This window comes from Eumetopias jubatus, unplaced genomic scaffold (genome assembly GCF_037043125.1).
Source record: "Eumetopias jubatus isolate StellerSeaLion01/CBP00866 unplaced genomic scaffold, mEumJub1_p1.0 scaffold_6, whole genome shotgun sequence".
In the NCBI taxonomy this organism is placed as follows: Eukaryota; Metazoa; Chordata; class Mammalia; order Carnivora; family Otariidae; genus Eumetopias; species Eumetopias jubatus.
Genome location: NW_028274812.1, coordinates 17,078,072 through 17,094,144, shown reverse-complemented (window position 1 = coordinate 17,094,144; position 16,073 = coordinate 17,078,072). Strand labels below are relative to the sequence as shown.

Genomic DNA, 16,073 nt, shown 5'->3' with positions numbered 1-16,073 from the left:
GAAAGAGATTGTACTCTCCTGGAGTATGCCCAATCCATTTCACATTTCTTAATAAAAAGTACACTGAATAAGTAGACCCAACATTTTTTTAATCCAAGACAATTACTGATTTTCTGTATTATACCAATTGTTCTAACATTAGCTTCTTGAACTTGTAGCTTTCAAATGCACTGCAGACTGTTCAGTGACATGCAAGATACCCAAGTTCTTACCAGCACCTTACCACATAAACTTCATACCAAAACTCGTGTCGCTGACTAGAGATTCTAATGTGGTCTTTATTCTTCACCCATCTTATTAATTCAGCACAAAAACTTCGTAACAGAAGTTTATACCCACAAAACCCTATGCTTTCAAAATAATTCATACCTGCACACATTGGTAATGTCCGCACCTGAATAACCTTCCATATTTTCTGCTATGCTTGCAAGGTCAACATCATCAGCCAATTCCAGTTCACGTAGACTTATTCGTAACAGCTCCTCCCTGCCTTTTGCTAATGATGGAAACAAATTTAAAAATGTAAGCCTTCAACATAAACATACCGTTATTTTTTTCTCAAGTCTACTTTGTATGAGAAGTTGCTTTCCAATTCTTAGAGCTCATTTGCTTAAAAATTTAAGAGCCCTTCTAAATTTAAAATTTCCTGGTACCAGGTGACTCAGTCAGCTGAGTGTCTGCCTTCAGCTTGGGTCATGGTCTCGGGGTCCTGGCATCAAGCCCCGCGTCGAGATCCCTGCTTGGCGGGGAGTCTGCTTCTCCCTCTCCCCCTGCTTGTGCACTCACTCTCTGTCTCAAATAAATAATCTTAAAAAAAAATATTTCTGGTACCAAGGCTTTCAGGTTCTAGATATAGCCAAATCAGTTAATATAAGGAAAGACATCCTACATCTGTCTCTTTAAAGGAAAATTAATTACTACCAAATTTTAAAATCTCTAAGCAAAACTACCTAAGACTTAACATGAGCTTTCAGACAAGATTCAAATGCAGATAACCTGATGGTAATGGAATATAGATTCTTTTTTCAAGACGTCGTCTTAATGCCTCATCAATATCCCAGGGAAAATTAGTAGCTGCCAGAACCATAACCATTTTGGAAGGGTCATCATTTTCAGAAGCACCTCCAACACCTAAAAAAAAGGGAGAGGAGAATATAAAAAGACAGGAAGTCAGAGTATAGAAAATAAAGCTCAACTACTTAAAAGATCATCACATATTTAGCACTAAATTGCAAAGTAGTGTAACTGTTAAGCTTCCCTAGGACTTCTAAAGCTAAATGGTACATATATGAATTTGTGGCCCAAGAAAAGTAAGTTTTAATATGCAAAAAAAAGGACTCAAAATAGATTTATTCAAAAGACCAGCTCAGCTTAACTACATAGCAATTTCTAAAATTTTTCAAAAACATACATATCCCTAAGGCAAATTTATTTGCATTTATTTCAGTTTCATTGCTGAACATAAGAAATCCGAGCATATGCCCATGAGTGCTCTGTGAACAGCCATTATTTCTGGCATGTCCCCACAGTCCGTGTCCCTAGTATACTGTCGATCTCCAGGACCTACTTGCCAGCCCTCTCTAGCTGGCAGGAGCTGTGTCGCTTAGCCCTAGGAGTAGAACTTAGTCAATGCACAGACACATGCATACCATCCATTTGAACCAGCAGCTCGGCTTTCACCCTTCTGCTTGCTTCGTGCTCTTCAGAAGTCCCTCTGCGACTACAAATGGAATCTATCTCATCGATAAATATGGTGGCTGGAGAGTAAAATCGAGCCTAAATAAAGAAACCATGTAACACCAGGTTTTTATTTCATTTTTATTTCATTTAAAAAATAATCTACAGCAATTAGAAAAGAGCCCAGGAGCCTGCCACACCACATCTCTCTCTGGTCCTACTACTGGGAAAAGATAAACTGGAGCAGCTACAAGACAGCTTCTAATGGAAACTTACCATAGACTTAAATATTATATGGCAGTACTTTAAAGGTGATATGTGTCTATTCATGAGTGATATAAATACAGAATTATCATGTATGCTACAACAATAAGGTCAACAATGGTGGGAAAATATTTATAGATATTGGTAAGTGTTCTACAGTTCTAGAAAAAAATTGGTTACAGAGAATCATTACCTTAAATAAAATCATATAGATTCCTTCTAAGAAATCCTAATTAAATTTGCCATTTTTCATTTGACATTGTCATTGACAATGACAATACAGTAACTAAAGAAGTTCATGGTTAATCTTTTTTATTTTTAAAGATTTATAGTGAGAGAGCACGAGTGACGGGAGGGACAGAGGGAGAGAGGGGGACAGAGAGGTAGAGAAGCAGACTCCCCCTCTGAGCACAGAGCCCAGCATGGGGCTCAATCTCACAACCCTGAGATCATGACCTGAGCCAAAAATGGGAGAGTCGGACGCCTAACTGATTGAGTCACCCAGGTGCCCGTACAGTTAATTATTTTTAAATGAAATATCCAATGAGGGCTGATTTCCTCGGGATTACCAATAAAGACAATAAAAACAAGGCTTAAGGCACTGATGGCTATAGCAGCCACCACACAAAATCAAAGCCAACCCACAGGTAAACAGAGAGGCAAAGGTCAAAGAGACATCCCCAAAAACGTCTGAATTGTTAGATCCTGCTAGGTCTAAAAAGCTGGCACATAACTTCTGAAAATTCCTACTTACATGACCCAATATATTATTCTTTTGGTTTAAACTTATCATCAGGTTTCTGATACTTGAAAATGAAAATTCTTGACAATACAACAAAAATTATACCATTAAGTTTTGGTATGTGTTTGTTACCATGTCATGAGAAAAATCCTGGACAGACTTATATTTAAGTGGCATTATTTAAAATACAGCCCTTGAAAAAAAAAAAAAGAAAAGAAAATACAGGCCTTGAGACATGTTTGCTTTGAGAGATTCTGGGGAATGGGGCTGGGCCCTTGGGGAGAGGCAAGTCATCTACAGAGCAGTTAAAACAAGATGGGAGACGCTGTACTTCACTCCTGGGGAGAGTCCATATGATGAACAGGAAAAAAAAATTAAGCCAGTTTTATTGAGTTTTAAATATGAGCCCTAATCAAAAGTTCCAAAGGCAGAAGTTCCAAACTGGCCTGTGACTGAGCCCCTACTCAGTAGTAGGCAACTCAAAGTCACAGACTCCAGAGAAGCAGGCATGTATTTAAAGATGGCTAACATGAGGGAAGCCGGTAAAAAATAAGCCGTTTGATATGCCTTCATAAACCTCACCATAAAAAATAATGTAAATTAGCACTCTGTGAGAGGCTTCCCCGCACAGAAGAAAATGGTCATTTTTCTTGAATATAAACTCTCCATTAGAAAATATATCAAATAATCCTGAAACAGAACAGCTAATATCTATTAGCCCCTGTGAGTCAGACTCTGTAGTAAGCAATTCACACGCATCAGCTCGTTTCACCATCTGAACATTACAGAGGTTATCGCCTGTATTACGCTCATCCTCTTACAGAGAAAGCAACTGAGGATCAGGGAAGGAATTTGCCCACAGTGAGCCAGCTAAGAAAGTGACAACAGAGGTGGGATCTGAAGCCGGGTCACCTGACCCTAAAGACTCCATACTTAGCCATTCATTCTATTTACCTTACATTTTTAAAAAGCCTAGATATTCTGGAATCCTGGCAATAGAATTCTTTCTCCCCTGAAGCAAAGGGCAAACTAATTTTCCAAACTCATCTAAGAGGTTCTCCACTAGATTCCCCTACTGCAGTATAAACTACTGATAAACTATTAAGAACCTGTTAGAATTTGCATCCTGCCATATGAATTATCAAACTTGAAGGAGAAAATGGGAATTGAAACAGGAAGAAACCTTTACAGAAAATGAAAATGGATAACCTGAAATTGTACGGGTTTTCATTTGCTTGTTTTGTTTTATTCTGAGTCTAGGAAGTAAGATCTAGTATCGTATTAACATGGTCATCTAAGGTTTTGTCCGCAATGGAGTCTTTAGAGTCACTGTCCATATAACAAGCATAACTCTGTCCTGATACATATAACTACACTATTTCTTAAATGAGGCAAGACTGAAACAATCAGTGAAGCTTACCAGGGTCTAAAGTCTAAAAAGCTGTTGAAATTAATGCAAACACCCTAGTATGAACTTGTTGAATTATGATTCCTTCTACTGATACTCAGATTAGTGGGAGTTGAAGAAGGAAAAAAGGAACTCAAAGTAACAAGCAAAGGAGTAGCAATCCAAAGTCTGGATCATTAAACTCAAGGTATTCAGCATAGTTAATAGACTGCAGGTGACCTAAATTCCATAACTACTTGATTTTCACTGTTCCACATTACTGTCACAACACTGAATTTACCATATTATAAATAAGCCTACTGATTTAAAAAACATAGTAATTTCAAACTCCCAGAACAGATTAGGAATGATCCCATAATGTGAGCATGCCCATAAACCAAGAGAGATGGCTCTTCCTCTAGAGGAAAGGAGACAGAAAAACTCCAACTACTCATGTGCTTCGAGGGCATGGGACTCACATTCTGGGTGCAGTGCCATCCTGCCTAGCTTTTCTACACACTGGAGATAGTTACGACTCACTTCCTCCCTGCTTAGAGGTAGAGCATCATCAGAGTGGTCTCAAACATTCACCATTTCGAACAGAAGACGAACAAGCTTCTCAGACTCCCCTCTGTATTTGGAAGTCAGAGTTGACGAAGACACGTTGAAGAACGTTGTCTTGCATTCCGTAGCTACTGCTTTAGCAAGGAGGGTCTTTCCTGTGCCAGGTGGGCCAACCATCAACACTCCCTGTAGGGAAAAGAATAACATAAGTGAAAGATTTACCTGCCACTGTTCTAATTCACAAGAATTCCATTACTAAGAATTAATTTTCAACTAACATATAATATTAAGATAAATAAAAAATAAATAAAAGGATACTTTATCACCAAATTACTTTTTCATTATAAAAGAAAATCACATTATTAAAAATTTGGAACTCAGAAATGAGAAAAATAAATCAATGTTATAACAGTGACATTATAATAATCACACCCTAACACAGGTACCAATATTATTTGGGTATATTTCTGGCTAGTCTTTTGGTCAAACAAATTAGTTTTTTTGTTACAAAGTTGTACTCAAAGAATGTCCAGAATTTTGTAGCTTGCTTCTCACTTAATAAGTACAGAGTTAGCCAATGGCACATTTTCTAAATCCAAGGAAGTTTTTTTCAGTCTCTTTTCAGATCAGCTCACGACTTTTTTAAAAAGTACCCATTTGATGCAGGTCGGTCTCAATTTCTTAAGGACAACTGCAAGAAGTAGAGGATACAAGTTCTGTAGCAGATACACCAAATGGAGTTCTGCATTAGGCAACTTGTTCTTATTTGCAAATACGAGCGCATTCTAAATCAACTTTCCAAGGGTCACACTATACCTATTATCCTGGGAACCTTGCAATAAGCTTTTGGTCTAAATAAAATTTGGAGTAACATATCTTTTAATTTAAAATTTTCCTTAAAATAAAATAAAAATAAAATAAAATAAAATTTTCCTTACCTGATTCTTTCTTCTCACTCCCCTGAGTAAGATAAATACTGGTTTTCTATAGCAATGTACTTGCCATTCACTTTGACAATACCATTAACAACAATGAACTTACTTTCCATGGTCTCCTAATGCCCTTAAAGAATTCTGGCATCCACATTGGTAACACCACAGCTTCCTTAAGCAACTTTTTAGCTTCTACTAAGTCAGCAATATCATCCCTGAAAGAGGAGATATTTTATCAGTACCCTCTTAGTTGATATATTTAACTGTATGCAGTCACCCTTACAAACCAAAGCGGCACGGCTTACACTGTCGCCAGACTGCGAAGCCCCTCCCTAGGTGCGGTGAGCCGGCACACTGTGATGAGGTCTGCCACACCAGCCAGTCTACATGGAGCACAACTGGAATCTTCAATTCTTGGCAATAATGATTTCCAACTTGGTGAATGAGACCACTGGTCTACAGGCACCCAAGTATTTATCATGCCGTCTCAATTTATTTATTTATTTTTTTAAAGATTTTATTTATTTATTTGAGAGAGAAAGAGAGAATGAGAGATAGAGAGCACGAGTGGGAAGAGGGTCAGAGGGAGAAGCAGACTCCCTGCCGAGCAGGGAGCCTGATGTGGGACTCGATCCCGGACTCCAGGATCATGACCTGAGCTGAAGGCAGTTGCTTAACCAACTGAGCCACCCAGGCGCCCCATGCCGTCTCAATTTAAATTCCTGCCCCTGTGATGCTCATCCCATAAACTCCATGATTTAAAAACAATGAGCCCATTAAAAAAAAAAAAAAAAAACAAAGTACAAAAAAGGACATAAAGCAGAGACAAGGCTACAATATTGCTGCCTTGCCCCCAACCCTACTAAGAGGTAGACACCAAGGATAAAGGGTATCATAGAGACTACTATGAAGTCATCACCAACCACTAGAAAACTCTTACTGCAAAAAAAAAAAAAAAAAAGAAAACTCTTACTGCTACTACTATTACTGGTATATGTGGCATTTTCATGAAAATACATGTTCACTGTGTACCAAATACCAAAAAATATTTTTAAAATATCCCCAAAACCATACCTAAAAATCATTAAGATTTTTTTTTAAAGGTTTTTTTTTTTTTTTTCATTTGACAGAGAGAGACACAGCGAGAGAGGGAACACAGCAGGGGGAGTGGGAGAGGGAGAAGCAGGCTTCCCGCCGAGCAGGGAGCCCGATGCAGGGCTTGATCCCAGGACCCTGGGATCATGACCTGAACCAAAGGCAGATGCTTAACGACTGACCCATCCAGGCGCCCCTAAAAATCGTTAAGATTTTAATGAAAAATATTTAACAGAATGTGGGAAGGGGGGCCTCTTATTTTTTTAATTTAATTTTTTTTTGAAAGGGAGCTTTTAGAACTGAGTGATAATTACAGTTCTTCGATTAGATATAATAAATCAAGTTGAGAATCACTGCTCAAAGTCATAGAAAATAAAAGCAACATCCATGGGATAAACTATAGATAACAAGCAACAATGGGGCACCTGACTGGCTCAGTCAACAGAGCATTGCAACTCCTAATCTTGGTCGGGGTCGTGAGTTCAAGCCCCACTTCAAGCACAGAGCTTACATAAGAACAAAAACCAAAAGCAAACAATACACATGTGTAAGAATCCCTGCCACTTCACCATTAGAGGGTGTCCCCAAAAGAAGATGAAATTTCTGTGATCTTTAGAAGATTTTTTTTATTTAATAGAAACTTATGTATCATTTGTTACTTTATTAAATAAAAATCTCAGACAAGAATTTGGTATAGCCCAAACCAAGTGCTAGGTTCATATTGCACGCACTCTCGTTCCATTCCCAAGGACTGATCTTCAGTGCATTTACTGAAAAGAAATGGTTCCCTTTGCTTTTCCTAAAAGCATTATCAACACCCAATTATCTTGTTATGATACAACTTACCATCGAACATTGGGATTCTGAGAAATTATATCTCTTTCCAAAGCTTCTACTAAGTCCTTATCATATCCAGTACTATCAAATTTACTTGTCTCTGGGTCGGTAACTGCAGCAGGTGATTTGTTCTACATCGGGAGAAAAACACAAGAGCTTCTGATTGACTCAAAAATTATACTCAGAAACACAGACTGGACTCCAGTGACATTTTTCGAAGAGCTAATATAATAGTACAAGTAATGAGAGAGTCAAAGACTATTAAGTCATTGTTCTATACCAACATCAGAATGAGTTATTAGTTTCATATTCAACTTTTACTTTTACATAAAAAGTATGACAAAATTGTTAAAGAAAAACAAAAATATTATGCATACGAATTGGTGAGATCAAAAAAATCAACACATCTCACTGTGGTTACTGGTGAGTATCAGGCATGTGTGGCATTTATCTCAAAACTTTAGAGGAGATAAGGTTAAAGACAGATGGTTTACATAGCAAAGATTACAGCTCACTTTTCTTTTAAAGGTTTAATTAATTTATTTGAGAGTGAGAGTGCGCACGTTGAGTTGAGGGAAGAGCAGAAGGAAAGGCAAAGAATCTCAAGCAAACTCCACGCTGAGCACAGAGTCCCATGCAGGGCTCCATCTCACAACCCCGAGATTGTAACCTGAGCCAAAACCAAAAGTCAGGCGCTTAACCGACTGAGCCACCCAGGTGTCCCATCTACGGCTCACTCTTAACTACCTACCCAGCCCTCATCAATTCTCCTAAAATTTTGCTTTTCACTGTTCCCACCCCACTCCAAGAGACTTCTCAGTTCCCCGGTGCAATTCCCTCCCACCCTCTGTGACAGCAACCTTTAGGGCCACAGTTCCTAAGCTCTGTACTAAAGTACTCCAGGGTACAATGGCAAACTGACAGAGCACTGCAGGATATTTTACATTTTTAAGTGAAACCCAGCATTATCTGTTGAACACTGGGAGAATTATCAGCTCCAGGTAGTTCCGTTTCTACATTAAAACTGCTACATTCCTGGGCGTCTGGGTGGCTCAGTCGTTAAGCGTCTGCCTTCAGCTCAGGTCATGATCCCAGGGTCCTGGGATCGAGCCCCACATCAGGCTCCCTGCTCAGTGGGAAGCCTGCTTCTCTCTCTCCTGCTCCCCTTGCTTGTGTTCTCTCTCTCGCTGTGTCTCTCTCTGTCAAATAAATAAGTAAAATCTTTAAAACAAAAAACAAAAAACCCTGCTACATTCCTTTCAATAATGCCATATTTTTGTGAAGCTGGGTTTCTGGCAGTTTCTGTGATAAAAGAAATAGTGGGAAAAATCAAGGTGAAAGAGGAATCAGAGTGAAATATCCACTCTGCCTCCAAAGTCTGAGAAACTGAGCAGTGCCCAACATGCACTGTTAGGACACAGCAAAGCTGTCTGAACCTAACTTCTTCACCAATGGATGGGTATTCTTTTGGTCCTTGAGGTGCTGTGAAAACATACAGACACTCATGAATTTTATAAGGCAAGAAAATTTATGAAGCTCTGCATTAGGGTAAACATTTACTTGGTCTTGTACTAGAATTCTTACCCTGTCTCATTAACATTGTTTTGCCCATACATATTTCTTTGTCAGTGGTGCTATCTAAAGTAGGTATTAACATCTACGCTTAACCAATATTTATATATTCAAAAGTCTTAAACTAGATGGTCAAAAAAGCATCTGTCTTACAATATACATATTCACTATCCAATACGAACATAAAAAATTCAAGGGAGGTACTGTGCAGCCTTTAGGAGAAGGCTGGGGCACCTGGCTGGCTCAGACAGAAGAGCATGAGACTCTTGATCTCAGGGTCATGAGTTCAAGCCCCACGTTGGGTGTAGACATTACTTAAAAAAAAAAAAAACACAAACAACTTTAAAAAAATAAATAAATAAGGGGTGCCTGGGTGGCTCAGTCAGTAAACAATAAAACAAAGAACTACGTCCTTGAAAACATGAATGAAACTGACAAACCTCTAGCAACATTGAAAATGAAAAAAACAGACAACACCTATTAGTAAAGTCAAGAATGACCTACAGGGGCGCCTGGGTGGCTCAGTTGGTTAAGCATCTGCCTCCGGCTCAGGTCATGATCCCAGGGTCCTGGGATCGAGTCCCATATCAGGCTCCCTGCTTGGCGGGAAGCCTGCTTCTCCCTCTCCCACTCCCCCTGCTTGTGTTCCCTCTCTTGCTGTCTCTCTCTCTGTCAAATAAATATTAAAAAAAAAACAACTTTAAAAAAATAAATAAGGGGGGGCGCCTGGGTGGCTCCGTCGTTAAGCGTCTGCCTTTGGCTCGGGTCATGATCCCAGGGTCCTGGGATCGAGCTCCGCATCGGGCTCCCTGCTCGGTGGGAGGCCTGCTTCTCCCTCTCCCACTCCCCCTGCTTGTGTTCCTGCTCTCGCTATCTCTCTCTATCTCTCTCTGTCAAATAAACAAATAAAATCTAAAAATAAATAAATAAATAAATAAATAAATAAATAAATAAATAAATAAATAAATAAGGGGCGGCTGGGTGGCTCAGTTGGTTAAGCATCTGCCTCCAGCATGGCTCATGATCCCAGGGTTCTGGGATCGAGCCCCGCGTGGGACTCCCTGCTTGGCAAGGAGCCTGCTTCCCTTCCTCTCCCTCTGCCTGCCCCTTTGCCTACTTGTGCTCTCTGTCTGTAAAATAAATAAATTTTAAGAAAGAAAAGAAAAGGAAAGAAAGAATGAAGGAAGGAAGGAAAGAAAGAAAAAGAGGAGATGGTTATCTTTAAGTATTTATGCAGCTGTTATTCATTCACAAATAGTTACCAAGAACCCATTCTGTGCTAGCAGCTGTGGGGGACAGAAAGAAGACACTGTCCCTGATTACTGGGAACTCACACTTGTAAGCCTAGGAAGATACAGATAGAAAAGCACTTTCTAGTTGTTTTCTTTCCTCCCACAGAACACAGTGCTGAAGGGATGTCTGCAGACAAAGCAAAATGAATTTAAGCTAGGCAGAAAGGAGAAACAAATAACAGGTCAGCCAAAAGGAGCTATGGAATTTCAAGTGTTGACGTTTTTGATAGGATTTTATTTAGTTAGCTGAAATAGTACAATTTCCTTGAAGCACATACTGATTCAATAACCTGCTCTAAGTAAAAATGCTAACTACTAGCAGGTGAAACGGAGCAGGAAAAGGGCTAAAAAGAACATAGCCTCCTTCTTGTGCTCAAAATAATGCTAAAGATGAACCAATTACCCAAGAGATAAATACCCAGGTTTAAAACCAGTTATTGTAAAAGCTGGCAACATTATAAACCCAAAATCCAAATCCTTAATCTCAGGAAACAAACTGAGGGTTGCTGGAGTGGCGGGGGGTGGGAGGGAGGGGGTGGCTGGGTGATAGACATTGGGGAGGGAATGTGCTATGGTGAGCGCTGTGAATTGTGTAAGACTGTTGAATCACAGACCTGTACCTCTGAAAAATACATTTTATGTTAAAAAAAAGAAGATAGTAGGAAGGGAAAAATGAAGGCGGGGAAATCAGAGGGGGAGACGAACCATGAGAGACTACAGACTCTGAGAAACAAACTGAGGGTTCTAGAGGGGAGGGGGTTGGGGGATGGGTTAGCCTGGTGATGGGTATTAAAGAGGGCACGTTCTGCGTGGAGCACTGGGTGTTATACACAAACAATGAATCATGGAACACTACATCAAAAACTAATGATGTATGGTGATTAACATAACATAATGAAAAAAAAGAATTCTGTTCTTTTTAGTCATCAGTTACTACCACTGTTAAGCATCTAATTACTCTATAATTACCTGAAATATTATTAATCTGGTCTCCCCAAGTATAGTTTCTCAACAGTGGGTACATATTTTCAAGACACACTAGCTGACTCGGGGAGAAAACCTATTTTACACATTTGTTCTCTGGCTATCCTATACCCCTCGCTCAAAGTCCTGAGGATTTTAGCAATTAAGCAGTCTACACTAAGCAGAGATACAGATAAGACCTCCTCTTATTGCAGCTAATCTTATGTTTATTTAGTATACTTTCTTCTCTTACTCTTTCTTGAAACAATAGAGAACCAAAGAGTGGTGGAAACACTGTATGTTTTAAAACTGAAGGCTAAAATACTTTCACTGATAAACAAGAACTTTTTTAAGTGAGTTTCCTTTTAAGGGATTTATTTTTATCTTGGTTTTAACCCAATATTTCTACTTTTGCATTGTATCCATTAAGGAGCATAGTCACCAACATCTGAAATATCTATTAAATTTTTGAAAAAATGCAATAAAAAAACTGTTTAAGCAACAGCAAATACAGTAAAATCTCAGTTACCTGGAATGTGTGGGAAATAGTAACAGCTAACACTCACGCAGTATGCGCTGGGGGCCAGAAAAGATTATTGCACTTATCCTATGAAAACTCTAGGGGACAAGTGTTAAAATAATTCTATATATGAGGAAATAAAACTTAGAAAGACCAAACGGCTTATGGTAACACAGAGCAGAGTTGGTGCTTCAACACAGGTATACCTGTATCTAAAACCCATGCTCTTAATCGCCATGCTATATTTTTGAAAAGCTTTATATTTCCTGCCTTACCAGCAAGATCATATTAATTTAAATCTCTTGGACAACTGATTTGTTGATTACTGCTAGAAAATGAGGAGGTACTCAGAGAATGATGAGTACATGTCAAAAAAGACATAGTGATCTAGTTTCAAAGGTCTCACCCCTCAAATCTTAGACAATTTAAGCATCAAAAAGATAGCAACAGATTATAATTCACTGAATCAAATAAGAATCCACTGACTCCATACTGATAACATTAAATAAAGAGAAAGAGATGAAGTTTTTCCTTACAGCAGGATGCCAATTAATGTAGAAGAAATAATAGCATTAGAAAATCATGATTTTTTAACTGTCACAGAATTAACTGATTTAGGCAGGCATCACTGAATGCTAAAACAAGTAGATGAAATTTTGATGAGAAATAGGATTATTTACAGTCTCAAGGTATCTCCCTCCAAATTAATATAAAGGGAGAAGGAGTAACTTTATAGTGGAAAGCCCAGGCAGACACCACCCTAACGAGGCACTCCAATTTATCACAAGTCACAGAACAAATAAACATCCTGTGTCTCCTTATTATACACTGTGAAGAAAAAAACTTCCCTTCCATGGTATTCCTGCCCAAAATGCATACCCTTAATCTAATCAGGAGGAAACATTAGAAAAGCCCAAACTGAGAGGCCTTCTACAAAACAACTGGCCTGTACTCTTCAAAGATACCAAGAACCAAAAAAGAGAAAGGCTGAGAAAGTTTTCACATTAAAGAGATGAAAGAAACATGACAACCAAATGTAATGTATACTTCCCTACTGCATCCTGGCATGAGAGCACAATGAGCTATGTATGTCAGCACTGGGATAACTGGCTGAATTTTATGAGGGTCTATGGACTGATGCAACATTGCATCACTGTAAAATGTATGGCTTTTGACAACTGTATTGTGTTTATGTAAAAGAATGTCCAAGTACCTAGGAAATACACTCTAAAGTATTTAAGGGTAAAAGAGCATGATATCTACAATTTACTCTAAATGTTGCAGGAAAAAAATGTATATAGAGAGTAGAAGATAAAGCAAAAGGGGCAAAATATTAATAATTGGTAAAACTGGGTAAATTTATACCATTCTTACAACCTGTTTGCAAGTCTGAAATTATTTCAACATCTAAAGATACAAAAAATACTCCAAAGTATCTGTTTAATAGTGACTGGGAAAAATCCCAGTCTAGGTGGAATATGACTAAGGTTCTAATATAGTCTGGTCGTTTCAAAGACTAAAAATTATTAAAATTTATACAGTCTTCATTTTTATGGTTAATAAATATTTCATTTATGAAAACCAGTAACATTTACCTTTTCCTCTCTTCCTTTACTCTGTTCTTTCTTTTCCCGACAACGAACAGCTTTCCCTCTGTCGTTGTGAAGATTGTGTGCAGATGAACGGTGAACTCTGACAGTTGTACTTGGACGGTTACCGTGTGGCTTAGGGTCACTGTACTGAGGAGACTGGCGTTTTCTAGGTCCTGGTGAGGGTCTAATTAGACACAAGATCATGAAAATCATAATGAACTGGAGGTGGTCCAAAAACAGACGTACACATACCAAGTGTAAGTTAGTCTATGAACTAAAGAAGCTGTAACTAAAGAGGCAATAACGGAACACAAGATAGGACTGAATGAACGAGTCACTGAAATCTAAGATCTGCTGTTTATATCTGACACAGCGGTCTGTGGTGATTTAACGAGAAGAATGGACTGCAGTATGGCTATATAGTAGAAATAATAGAAGGCAAAAGATCATCACCTCTCTTTTGAGAGGAAATCACTGGTGTACATCAAGGATGAATGACAACTTAGTCTGATTCTTGGAAACTGAAAAGACAGCAATTATCAAAGAGAATTTTATCAAAAGAACCAGAACACAGCAGAGGTACACGATTCACATTTATCCACTGGTATATGTGCAAGCTGACACTATTTTATTTAAAATATATCATAGTTCTCATATTTTAATTAATAAAATTATATCATTTTTCCGCTTAAAACACTGACATGACCACTGGCTGAGGACAGTCACAAGAAGTGATGTAGAGCGCTTTACGTTTACACACATCACCTCATGTCATCTTTATTTCTGCGGCAGGACTCAGACCTCTCAAATTTATTTCTCAGGCTCCTAGACTTGGCTGGGGCCATTAAAGTGAAAAATAAAAAAGGTAAAAGAGGCCTATCCTCAAATACCTCAAGTATAGTTAAGAAAAAGGTATATAAAACTAGGCAAGTATGCCAGAAAATGTAAAAGAGACCAAGTGCTATCAACAACCTCAAGAGGACAGAAAATAAACTGGGCCTGGAAACACAGGAGATGAACTAAACAAGAGGGTATAACTGCAGACAAGAAAATCAGTGTAGAAAAGCAAAAAAATCAAAATGAGCTTCATCTACGTAAAGGTTTATAAAGACACTAACTATAGACAATGGTGAGCATTCAGGGAGGGTACTGGACAGAGAAGGTGGTTCAGTAAGTAGAAAATCTCAATACTAGTTCAAGAGGCTTAGCTTTTAGCTAACTGCTGCTGCAAAGGTTTTAGAAAGATGGGGCCAGTACTGAGTAAGATACACCGATAAAGGAAACAGAAAGCAGGGGGATATTTGCAGGTTACAAATGTTATGGAGGCGTTAGATGAGTGCCTGGCCTAGGGCAATAAGCAGTGGAAGTCCGAGAGATACACTATCAAAAAAGATACTCCTAGACATGGAAAGTTGAGAATGAGGATTTGGGGGGCGCCTGGGTGGCTCAGTCGGTTAAGCGACTGCCTTCGGCTCAGGTCATGATCCCAGGGTCCTGGGATTGAGCCCAGCATGGGCTCACTGCTCGACGGGGGGCCTGCTTCTCCCTCTGCCGCTCCTCCTGCTTGTGCTCTCCTGCTGTCAAGTAAATAAATAAAATCTTAAAAAAAAAAATAATGAGGATTTGGCAGAATGATAAAGACAAAAAGGAATGATGGGGGTTTGATTTTCGATTTAGACATCTGGATAGCCAAGTAGAGATATTCTTTTAAAATATGTATTCCCCTCTTACTAGAAAAATAATATAAAACAGACACTGAGATATAATCAAGTATAAGAATAAAAGTCACCTGTAACCCCATTACCCAGAGTTAGCCACTTAACATATTAGTCTATTTTCTTATAGCTGTCTGTATTTATTTATTTATTTATTTATTTATTAAGATTTTATTTGTTTATTTGACAGAGAGATAGAGGGCACAAGTAGGCGGAGAGGCAGGCAGAGGGAGAGGGAGAAGCAGGCTCTCCGCTGAGCAGGGAACCCGATGCGGGGCTCGATCCCAGAACTCTGGGATCATGACCCAAGCCAAAGGCAGCCACCCAACCAAATGAACCACCCAGGCGCCCCAAGCTGTCTTTCATTTAAACAGAACTGGAACTGTTATATACACATGCATTCATATTTATCTCTAATCCTATCATAAGGCATTTCCTGTATCATCACCTCATAAATGGTTTTTAATGACTAGACGGCAGTTACATGTAAAATATGCCACATTTTATCCACTTCTTACTGTTAGCTATTCATTTCTCCAAAAACTAATTTACTGAAATATTACTATTGATTATTCTATGCACTGGGGATAAAAAAATTTCAAGTAAGTTAATAAAACCTTTATTCTTAGGAACTTACATCCGTGTGTGTATATATGTGTGTGGAGAGGGGTCTTCAATGAAGACATAAACAGTACATCAGATGATACTGTGTGCAGTCTAGAAAAATAAAGAAGGGTAGGGGCTCCCATTGGGGGAGCAGGGGTATTTCAGGTAGGGTGGTTGGAGATGGCCTTTCTGAGGTAACATTTAAGGTGAGAACTGAAGGAAACGAGAGAACAAGTCATCAAACATCTGAGCTGAAGGAAAGGCAAGTGCAAAGAACTGAAGTATCTATGTGCTTGACTTGCTTGAGGAGGAAGA

At 38.8% G+C, this 16,073-nt stretch overlaps 1 protein-coding gene across 1 annotated transcript in view; it reads right to left on the bottom strand.

Moving 5' to 3' along the window:
* KATNA1 (katanin catalytic subunit A1) overlaps nucleotides 1–16,073 on the bottom strand; it is a 34,873-nt gene that overhangs the window by 1,099 nt on the left and 17,701 nt on the right. The window contains exons 4-10 of the mRNA XM_028103314.2: nucleotides 13,441–13,621; nucleotides 7,508–7,629; nucleotides 5,676–5,781; nucleotides 4,662–4,820; nucleotides 1,650–1,776; nucleotides 997–1,131; nucleotides 370–496 (exon numbers count right to left, since the gene is read on the bottom strand). Of these exons, the coding sequence (XP_027959115.1) occupies nucleotides 370–496; nucleotides 997–1,131; nucleotides 1,650–1,776; nucleotides 4,662–4,820; nucleotides 5,676–5,781; nucleotides 7,508–7,629; nucleotides 13,441–13,621 (957 nt within the window). The remainder of the gene's footprint in view (nucleotides 1–369; nucleotides 497–996; nucleotides 1,132–1,649; nucleotides 1,777–4,661; nucleotides 4,821–5,675; nucleotides 5,782–7,507; nucleotides 7,630–13,440; nucleotides 13,622–16,073) is intronic.